At 32.9% G+C, this 11,819-nt stretch overlaps 1 protein-coding gene across 1 annotated transcript; it reads left to right on the top strand.

The window, feature by feature from the left end:
* Positions 1-7,761: 7,761 nt before the first annotated feature.
* Positions 7,762-9,987, top strand: LOC115886423 (phosphatidate cytidylyltransferase, photoreceptor-specific-like). The gene is made up of 2 exons (XM_030905558.1): positions 7,762-8,083; positions 8,314-9,987. Exon 2 carries the CDS (start codon positions 8,334-8,336, stop codon positions 9,468-9,470), a length of 1,137 nt encoding a protein of 378 aa, XP_030761418.1. The 5' UTR covers positions 7,762-8,083; positions 8,314-8,333; the 3' UTR covers positions 9,471-9,987.
* The last annotated feature ends 1,832 nt before the right edge of the window (positions 9,988-11,819 follow it).

Raw genomic sequence — 11,819 nt, 5'->3', positions numbered from 1 at the left:
CATAGAAATAGGGGTGAGCTAGATATATACTCTATAGAAGCGATGAGCAAAATTAAGTGATTCTTTTTTTGTTAATTATTTACGTTTAAGTTATTGTTCGTGAGAATTTTATTGATTAAAGAAAAATTTCAATATCATTTTTTCTGTCGCTTTTTCTGTGCACTTAACGCAAACAAGAAATAAAGTTTTTGGTTTATTAACCAGAAAAACGCTGGTACGATTGATATCGGAGATGGCGAACTAACCTCTGTATAACCGTCTCAGAGACAGGCTTTTGTTAAAGCCTTGGGACTGTATGATGAGTTATAACTCAAGAAAGGGGAACAAAATAGATATGTAAGGTCGACCACGCAAACTTAGTGTATTTCAAGTTTTTCCGAATTAAACATTTCTAAATTCGCTGAAACTAATCTCTAGCTCTATCAAACTCTTTCAGCTCTATTTACCATCCCTCATACGCGAGTTGCCGACAAAGCAATCCTTCTAATTACCGTGGCATTGATTAAACAGAAGAGTCGACGGAGTCCTCGGCAGCCTCTTAGAGCCACTCTATACCGGCCTTTAGGCCCTTAGAGCTGCTCTATGCGGCCACTTAGGCTCTATCCGACGCTTTGTCGGCTGCTTAGTGTTGGGCGCCGCCTGAAGATGGCGCGTGAGCGCGCATATCGTCTTTTTGATAGTTCTTTACCCGTTTATTACGTTTGACAGCGGCGGTGGTGTGAAATGTAAAATAGATGACGGGGTTTATTTTTAGCTTAAATCTGTGACGATTTCGCGTAATTGGGGAGGTGTGTGTATGAATATTTCGTTGAATAAAAAAGAAATTTTAGAAACATTAATACAAATTTAGTGTATATCATTTAAAGTTAAAATAATAAAGATTCGGATATTTATCAAATTAAATCGACTAAACATAGATACAAACTCTTATACTAACAGGACGTTGCTCATCAATTAAAGTAATATTCAAATTTTATGGTTCTTTGCAGATACTCTTAACGAATTTATTTTTATTTCTAAACGAGCTCCAGTTCCAGTAAATATGTTTAGTTAAGATTTCCAAACGCTTTTGAAAACTGATAAATAAATTATTTATTTTAGTATACGCGCATTTAAAAAGATAAATATACATATGAAAATTTCCTGTTATTAATAATTCAATTTAATATCGGAAATTTTCTTTTATAAGTAAAGAAATTTTTTTTTCACATGAATATTCACTCTTTAAAGTCCTCTTAAGTCCCAAGGGCGTAGATAAGGGGGGGGGGGGGTACTGGGGGACAGTACCCCCCCCTGACGCTTGGCGAGATACGAGAATTGAAATAGTCATTGACTATGAAAGGATTTTTTAAAATTAATATCCGACATATAAGAACACTTTGTATGCTTTTAATTATGTTGATTTATCGTTTATAATATGTTCGACCTAATTAAAAGCACACAAAGTGTTCTTATTGGCCAGGACAGATTAGTGGGGTTAACTCTAATCAATATCCATAAAGATATTGAAAAAAATGTTGATGCTGTTATTGATAGGTTTTCCAAACAGCGTACTAGAAAACTTGATTTTGTTTTGTAGTTTTATTTATAGTTTATAGTTTTTATAGTTTTTTTAGATATTTTAGGGTTTTTTATTTATAGTTTATAGAAAATTAACTAATAAACGTCGTTGTTTCATTTTTGTTTATGTTATTTACAAATCTATATTTTAATTTTTGTGTTATGTTTTTATATCTTTTTGAAGACAAAAAAATCGCCGTCGTTTTAATTCGACAAAAAAATTTCGATGGTGATTTTTTTTGCGACTTAATCATAGTACCACCCCCATAGCATACACCTATCTACGCCCCTGTTAAGTCCAGAAGAATATTTATACTATCATTAATAAGTATCATCATTTTTTCGAAGCGACTCATGGCACTTTTAAACACCCTGTAACTTCGTTGTGGATAAAGCAAGAATATTATTTTTTAGTGGTCCAGAGGACATACTATAACTGGCTATATTGCCAACATATCTAAAAATTATACCTTATTATTTATGAATTAAGTATTTTAGTTTCAACAGTTTCATCATCAAAATTTTAGGGCATTTTTAGCGTTTAGCCTACGAACTGTGGTCTACAAAGAACATGATATAATATTAATATCTTATTAACTGGAAATAATTTATTAGAATGTCTATTCTTTTCACATTTCAAGTTAATATTATAGTCCGTCTAGAAAGTATCCGGAATTTTATATTTTTCCTAATTTTAACGTATTTTTTTCTGTAACACTCTAAGACACCAGTAATCCATCACGTAGGTTGCGCCGATAGTAGGCTATGACCAAAATCGCATGGCAACACCATCTGTCAAATATTCTTGATTGTAAACCGGCTTAAGATTTGAGAAATAACGTCGCAAGTAAAAAAAAGAGAAATGGTGAAATATTTGTATAAAAAAGGTGTTCGAAACGTTAAAAAATTAGTGCAAATGACTGAAATCGAAAAAAGTGCAGTATATGAGACAATAAAGAGGATAAAAAATGGCACAGATATGAAGCATGCACCAGTTTCAGGAAGACCGCGTAAGATTCGCGAAAACAATTTAAATGCTTTAGTGGCATTAGGACGACAGAATCCGCGCCTAGGGTTTCGCAAATTGGCTAACAGATTTGGAAGTCAGCGAAAATTAAAAGTATGTCCAGAAACCGTCCGCTAGTCACTGAAAAGACAAGGCTACCTATAAAGGAAGCCAAAAAAAAAATCGCTGCAATAACACCTCTACAAAGGCAGCGAAGAATGGATTCTTGTCAACGTTTTCAAGAAGATAATTTTAATAATGATCTTATTTCGGACGAAAGTTGTTACCAGCTTGGTGGAAACCACCTAAAAATCCTATCAGAAGAAAATGTTACCTTCAAGTTTCAAAATTTCCTAAACCGACTAAAATAATGGTTGCTCATGTTTTATATCCAGAGGGGTGGCGTTTTCAGCAGGATAATGCAAGATGCCATACGTCTGCCTATACCCAAGCTTGGATGCAAGAACACCATTTGGCAACAATTTCATAGCCAGCAGCTTCACCAGACTTTAGTCCCATTGAAAACATATGGGGACTAATAAAGATTGAAGTGGAACGAACAGCTCCACGAAATAAACAAGATTTGATTCGCTCAGTTTTACAGATAATTGTAATTTTGCTTTCTTTTTTTCCGGATTGGTAATGTAGGAACTAGGAACAGTTAGAGCAAATAATACAGGACATAAAAAATCATAAAATGAAACGATCGGTACTGAAAAAATAGGATTTTCAAAAAAAAACTCTTTTCGCTATACTATACCAGCTGAATGAAAAAAAAGAGCTGAAAAGCCCCGAAAATGCTTGTGTCTCTGTTCGTTATTTATCACGGAAATCGGATTGAAAAGCGTAAAAACTCACTTTGGCGGATAAAGGAGCTTTTGGACCATGGCTGAAGGGATCTTGTCCCTCTCACAATGGCTCTCTTAATATAATAAAGACAAATACAAAAGGCCAGCACAAAAGTACGTTGGAATGGGGAAAGCGAAACCTACCCAGTACGTCAGCAGTTCGGAGGGTCTTAATTTTCGGTCTGTGTGGGATTAGTATTAGAATTTATCTAGATTAGGTATAAATTACGGAATTAGCGTTAGTGATGGTTATCGTGTTAATAAATTTATTGATGTAATCAAATATCTACCGGGTGGAAAGTAAATTGGTTTTGTTCTGGTATGATCGAAAAAAAACGGTGTCAAAGACGGCTGGAAATGATGATAATTTTGACGAGGTCAATCTCTAGACGTCATTTACTAAAAATTGACATAAAACTTGTCAAAAATTAATTCTAATTATGGGAAGATCAAAAAAGGATAGAACGTTTCCAGAAACACAAATCTTTCCAGAAAATATTTTTTTCTCGAATTTTAAACTACACACTAAAAAAATATACCGGATGCGTCTCAAAAGTGGCTCACCCCTATAACTTTTTTATTTTTTTAGACAAAACAACGAGATTTGGTATGTTAGTATATGACATAAATTGGGATTGATTGACGTATTCAATTGTTTTCGGTCACTTCCGGTTTCACCGGAAATGACTATAACTTTTGATTTTTAAATGGTACCCTCGGTATTTTTTTACTTTATTCGATAGAAAATGACACTCTGAATCGAATGACAGATCATAATATGTCAACTTTTGACATATGTTATCACTCAAAAACAAATTGTATTTTAAATTTCGATCTAGAGTGCCATGGCTGTGTTAAAAACACTAATATTTTATCAAGTAGCCTTGGAAAAATAGATTTGATCGTCTAATGTTTTTAGTGTCTAATCCTGGCCGGTTAAAAGATGCCCAAATCGTATTTTTAATCATATCTCAATTTTTTCAAATGGAACGAGGGTAGCTCATTAGCATATTTGGAAAAAGCATTTTTTACGAATAATTTGATACCACACATTTGGTATGTCCAGTCAAATTGTCGTTATGAACCGCGTTACAATTTCAAATAAACCATCTGCGAAGATGTCAAAAGTTGACATATGATATGTCATTCGGTTCAGAGTGTTATTTTCTATCGAATAAAGTAAAAAATACCGAGGGTGCCATTTAAAAACCAATTCCGGTGAAAAAAAATATTGTGCCGGGTTGGCGTTGGTTTCTATGTAATTTGACAAATAAATAAAGCTGTCTCTTTAGTTGTCAGTTTTGAGTCAATATTTTTTAATTCTCTTTCGTTCGATTGCTGATTGAATTGGAGCCAGAAATGGCTCAAAACGAAATAAGTAAAGGTTGAGGCGAGAAACGCCATATCCAAACTACTATTTCAAAAATGGAAGCAGTTAAAAAACGTGCGAGAAGAAAGAAAGTTTTTAACCTATCTTCGTTGTTAAAGTATCACTTAATCTACCCTTGCGGTTAAAGTAGTATTTTATCTACTATTTTTGATAGATATAAGGCAATTTTAACAGCTGCTATGGTTTTTAGTAAATTTCAATGTATATTGTAGATTCTAATTATCAGCACCTACGGAAATTTAATATAACCTTAGAACACCAACAATAAAACACCTTAACAGAAATAAAAGAAGTGACCAAAGAAAACGTTGTAATTAAAATTGACGACAAAGCATACAATTTAAGTTAGAAAAATCGCATTTAAACGAGTTTGTTCTTGTAAAGGCGGAAAACGAACTGACCAATAATAATTAATTGGCCATTACCGGAAAAAAACGGACCAATTAGCGGCATGTGCCGCCGTTCGCGGTTGGCCAAACGTGCTTAATTTTTAATTAGCCGCATTTGCCAGCAAAAAACCATATGGAAACGCTCCGTTTTGGTGTTGGACATCAAGTCGAGAGTTAAATTAAAATACGGGGTGGACAAGTTTTTAATTTGAATTTGATTTGATATTCTGCAGATTTGGCTGTGCTTCAGCTAAAGTTTATTTTATTTTTTTTTTAACTTTTTAGTTTATTTTATTTTATGATAAGAAGTTTTATTTTTATTTCGATTTTTTTCAAATAATTTCTGAAGTAACGTCAATATTTGGATGAAATTTGGTACCTGTGAGTTTTTTGAAATGAGAAATTTGATATAAGCACTTATAGTTATATTCGAGGAGTGATTATGAATCCATTTGTAATTAGGTAGTTTCTTGGTAGCGAATTTGAAACCAAACGTAACGTAAGTGCTTAGCGACGAATTTTAATTAACTGAAATCCAACGTAATATGACGTTGGTAATTGGTAGAATTACATTCCTTATTAGGTCAGATACTGACGTCGAGGCGACCCGAATCTGTATTCCCCATTTAGGTGCAAATAAGGGTCGTCAGGCGGTCGAACCGACGTTGGTACCCGACGTCGGGTTTATTGAACGCGACGAATACCCGACGTTAGATAACGTCCAAATGCTACTTGGGCGTATTTGTAAGGGGCGCCACCTACATGTGTTTTAACTGTTTTGAAAAGTAAGAGCTTTTTTTGTCCGTACCTGTATAAAACTACTGAGTGAAAAATATACATTTCTGTGATTTTTTACGTAAAAAATGTCTCTTGGTAAGAATTGCTGCGAGCAACCGTTCTAAAGATATTTAGAATGGAAATAGTCAATACATATGTATAAGTAAGTATACGAACTTTTTTACCTTTTTTATCTGCAGAATATGCTGCCGAAGTTTCCGGAATACAGTTCGGACCACCCTGTATATTTTTTCTTGCATTTTCGCATTTTTCGCTTTAAAAACTTAGGTTCTTCAGTTGCGTATCTGACATTTTTGTCATTAATATTTATGGACAACGTAAAACAAAACGAACAAATTTTTCAAATTTAAAGGTCCAATTTATAACAAAATACTACATCATTCTTCGAAATAGATATATTTTAGTTATTAACTATAGAAAATAAATTACCCGCAGACTATGTAGTGTGACTCCCACCAGACTCGTAAAATCCTACACCGGCCGCTTATAATTGCTTATTACCCTTCACATAAGTTCTCTTCATATTTTTAACTCCTGCCTCTTTCTCACAGTCCGAAAGAAGAGAGTCAGTCAATTCTTCCCCCCACCAAAACCCCCCTCAAATCGTAGGAGTCCGTTCTGAACATCCGCCCAAAGGTGCATCATCCCGCCCTCTGCATTCCGTCTTTCGTCATTATTGACATCCACTCAGGCATGCCAACATTGTAATTTTTGCTGCTCTGGGGAGTTATTAGAAAAAGTACAAAAAGGAACCGGGCCGTTGAATCCTTCGGTACGAATACCTGGGAAGATCGTTTTTTAGGACAGGTCCGCACTAAAAACGAATTTTAAATTTGTTTATTTTAAAATTGCCTTATATCTATCAAAAATAGTAGATAAAATAGTAGATAGTATCGTCGGACAACGGATGCATAAAAATCATGCTTAAGTCTGGCAAAGAAGGTTTATCTTTGTATTATTTATAGGTCCAGAATCTTTCTATGGTGCTATAACAAAGAATACTTTTTTTTGTTCTAGATAGAAAATATTCAAGTAACGTTGGACGAACTATATCGTGCAATAAATATAATTTTTATTGCATTAGATAATTACAGTTTTATTAGCGATGTACTAGAAAATATATCTAAAGGTTAGCCACACATTGCTCAGTTCAAGCTGTGGGATATTCTTCAACATGCATGTTGAACAGTACCTTGAAGAACTGTAGTGTACAAGACCTTGATGGTCCTATTCGAGACACTATTGAGCGTAGCTGTTTAGAACTGTTCGCCACAAAACGAAACAAGTCAATTTGTGGAAAAGACTTCATAAAAAGATTCAAAAGTAAGCCTTGCTTTTGGCACAGAGAGTGAAAGGAATGCAGACAGGAAAAAAGATACCAGATACAAGATTGAACCTAATGCTAAAAAAGATGCTGTCATTAAAAAAATAAATGACCTGAGAAGTTCCTACAAAAAATACAATAAGTAATTCAAAGACTGAAGTCTAGAGCATCAGCTGATGACAAACCAATCAATTATCACCAAAGGATAATCGTCGGTAGATAGAAAGAAGCCCGAACTTCGCAGTTTTGCCTTGAAGAAAAACCGTAAGTGTGTTGCTAACTTAAAATTACAAGCAACTTTAAGATGAAAACATTATTTGGTGTTTAATTAGTATCTGAATCATCACTTTAATTTCAAAATGATGTCCTAAATGTTATCTTTATTTAACCACATAGTTATATAAAAAAAACTAATCTTAATATTGCCTTATCTATTCCCTCGTCAGCCAAGTGCCACAAATAGTTCCTTAGCGCATATAATCAGCTTGTATTTATGCACCTGAACAGGTAAAACACATTAGAAACAGTGTAATTTGTTTGTTGTCGCTGTTTATTTACAAACAAAACACAGTGTAGGAATACTCCTACGTCGCCCTTGAATTCGTCGTGGATACGTAACCGTGTTAATAAGGTTAATACATCAGATTTAACAATGCGTTGAGAACGGAATGAGCTAGAAAATAGACCAGTACTATTTTGAAAGTGTCACAGGAAATGTGGGTTTTGTCAAAAATGTCACTAGCACTACTAGTCAGTTGGTAAAATAAGGTGAGTTTTTTGCAGTTAATATATTTTTAGGTATTTATATGTGTGCTTATTTATTTATTTGCTAATAGATTATTCATTTCTAATCTTGTGCTTCACAAAATTATTATATTTAGACCTTTTATTGCTAGTTGGCATAATTTTTCAATATCGTAGTACTAAAGCCAACACTTCTAAAATTGTAATTTTTTACTACAAAAAACATTTTAATTTTTCTCAAATTTATTTTTTAGACAACACATTCACGATCATCATGACCTCATCAAAACCAGAAGCTGTAATCAAGAAAAACTGGGTCCAGCGTACTGTAACAGCCACAGTGCTCATACTAGGATTCATAGTAGTAATATATATCGGGGTACCAGCTTTACTAGTTGCTACACTAGCCATCCAAGTGAAATGTTTCCAAGAAATCATCACCATAGCATATAACTACAAAAAGCTTCCTGAAATACCGTTATTCAGAACACTAAACTGGTATTTTTTGTTTGTTCTTAATTATTTCTTTTTTGGAGAAGCTTTCTCGCAGTACTTGGACACATACATCAAGAAATATCATATACTAGAAAGCTTTTTTGCTTACCACAGGTTTCTGACGTTTTGTTTATATATGGTAGGTCTAATTTGGTTTCTTAACTTGCTCAGAAAGAAGGTTATTAGACAGCAATTCACCCTACTAGCTTGGACTCATTTTCTAGGCATAATTATAGTACTTCAAAGTTATATGGTTGTTCAAAACATGTTCGAAGGAATAATTTGGTTGGTTCTGCCAATCTCTTTGGTATTTTTGAACGATATATTCTCTTATATTTTTGGAAAACTCTACGGAAAAACTCCTTTAATCAAATTATCGCCTAAGAAAACCTTGGAAGGGTTTTTCGGAGGTGTTGCCAGTACTGTAATTTTAGGAACTCTCCTGGCTTATATTTTGTGCCATTTCGAATACTTGCTATGCCCAACGAAGTTTGTAGATATAGGAAATAGTATAAACATGATTACCAAATGCACCCCAAGTGATATTTTTCAGCCTATTACTATAGATTTTAAGTTTTTTTCAGTATGCTTTTATCCATTTTTGCTTCATGTACAATTCTTGGCACTTTTTGCTTCTCTAATAGCTCCGTTTGGGGGTTTTTGTGCTTCGGGATTTAAAAGAGCCTTCAATATGAAGGATTTTGGTGATAGTATCCCTGGACACGGAGGTGTGATGGATAGATTTGACTGTCAGTATCTTATGGCAACATTTGTCAATGTTTATATTATTAGTTTTATAAGGAGTTTCACTGTTGAAAAAATATTTGCCAAAGTGTTGAGTTTGAATGATGCCGGTCAGTTAGAGTTCTATAATTTATTGGAGGATAATTTAAAGTTGCAAGGCCTGATCGATTAACTAATTTTAGTTAGTGAATAGCTATAAAATTATGTATATGTATTTGTAATTAGTATTGAGACTGATTTATATTTTTAACATGTTTAAGCGTCATTCAGAATCTCGCAGGTAGTGGAATAAATTAGGTTAGGTTAGGTTAGGACTGTGAGTTAATGAAGCTTCTAGAATACTAAACTAACTTATTATTTTTAAATGTCACATTTTTTATAACGCCCTTAGTATGAATGTAATATTTATTAGTTTAATTATAAAGAAGAAAAAATATAAAAACATCAATTCTAGTTAAAAAATAATTGACGGAATAATTATTATTGCTTTATTAAGACATTTTAGTATTTTAGTAGGTATTAAATAAGCTTTTACTTACTTTAAGGTATTTGTAAATTAATGTTAATATGTTTAATTGTGTTAATGTTGTTGTTGATTTGTTTGAATATTTATATGCATTTGTTATTATTTTGTAAATTTTTGTTGTTTTGTAAACAATTTTATTAAAATGATATTGTTACAAATAAGACACATATAGTATAATTTTAGAATTTTAGAATATCACTTGACTAGTGATGAGAAAATGTAAGACTAAGACCAATATTCTCTTGGTCTTGGTCTTGCAGTTAATAAGTAGTCTTGGTCTTGGCCTTGCTGCAAGACTTTTGCAAGTCTATACCGAGTGCGTTTCAAAAGTGGCTCGCCCCTATAACTTTTTTATTTTTTCAGATAAAAAAACGAGTTTTGGTATGTTAGTATATGACGTAAATTAGGCTTGATTGACGTATTCAATTGCTTTTAGTCACTTCCTGTTTCACCCGAAATTACTACAACTTTTGATTTTTAAATGGCACCCTCGGTATTTTTTTACTTTATTCGATAGAAAATGACATTCTGAATAGAATGACATACCTCTAATATGTAAATTTTTGACTTTTTCGCTTAAAACAAAATCGTTTTTTAAAATTCAATCTAGAGTGCCATGGTTATGTTAAAAACACTAATTCTTAATCAAGGAGCCTTCGAAAAATAGATTTTATCGTCTAATGTTTTTAGTGCCTTGTCCTGGCCAGTTGGAAAATGCTCAAATCGTATTTTAAATCATATCTCTATTTTTTCAAATGGAACGAGGGTGGCTCATTAGCATATTTGGAAAAAGCATTTTTTTACGAATAAGTTGATACCACACACTTGGTATTTCAAGTCAAATTTTCGTTACGAACCGCAAGTTTTAATTTCAAATAAACCATATGCGGAAATTTCAAAAATTGACATATGATATGTCATTCTATTCAGAGTGTCAGTTTATATCGAATAAAGTAAAAAAAATACCGAGGGTGCCATTTAAAAATCAAAATTTGTAGTCATTTTCGGTGAAACAGGAAGTGACCGAAAATAACTGAATACGTCAATCAATCCTAATTTATGTCATATACCAAATCTCGTTTTTTTAACTGAAAAATATAAAAAAGTTATAAGGGTGAGCCACGCATATATTACGCACCCGGTATATCTACTTTAGCTTAAGTTTTTTTAAATAACATTAGTTTATTTAGCTAGATATAGCGATTATAAAAAAAGTCATTCTCTTAATAAGTATATCCTTGATTGATTTGAACGAATATTAAGAAGCACATTATGGAAAATCATCCCATAAAAGTTCCAGAGACAGAAATTCATCCGTACAATGCTTTGTTAGTAGACCCATTACAACTTTATCTTTGAAACCATTCTGATTATTTTCAAAATAGTGTATTGATTCTAATTTTTTTTTCATTTTTTCTCTTAATATGGTCAGTTCCACACGAACCAAAGTGGTCCTTTTAATTTGTTAGAGGATTGATTCCCTAGGATCGGGAATGAATTTTTCAGTTGGACTTGGGACATCAATCAGAGAGGCTCGGTGGTTGATAATTTCGTTGATATCGCTTTTCATAATCTGTAGAATTCCAGGCGTTTTAAGGCATTTCTCGAGCGAAGGGAAACGCCGATGCCTCAGAAAGATATAAACGGCCATCGAAAATCTTAGAGTATACCATATATAGACACCGGTTTATTGAACAGACACCAATAGCCAACATAAATTGGTTTCAATATTTTTCTTTAGGTTTCTATGTCGACGACTTTTCAATTTTGGATACTAGAATAGATATTTAAGATACAAGTGAGTTAACAGCATCATTAAGATACGCACAAAAGTATCTTAATGGAGTTAATTCGCGTGTATTTTACAATATTTTATCTACGTCTAACTATAAAAACACATAATGAATTTTAAAAATTATTCTACTTAACTATAGTATACCTATCCTAAAAATGAATTACCTTAATACCTTTGTTCAAATAACAATAAAAACCCTC

Source organism: Sitophilus oryzae, unplaced genomic scaffold (genome assembly GCF_002938485.1).
Source record: "Sitophilus oryzae breed Bouriz unplaced genomic scaffold, Soryzae_2.0 scaffold_488_pilon_pilon, whole genome shotgun sequence".
NCBI lineage: Eukaryota > Metazoa > Arthropoda > Insecta > Coleoptera > Curculionidae > Sitophilus > Sitophilus oryzae.
The sequence above is the reverse complement of the archived record's forward strand: the minus strand, read 5'-3'. Positions and strand labels throughout refer to the sequence as shown.

What these genes read in the sequence shown, in the direction of transcription:
- LOC115886423 (XM_030905558.1), top strand. Translation starts at nt 8,334, where the DNA reads ATGACCTCATCAAAACCAGAAGCTGTAATCAAGAAAAACTGGGTCCAG.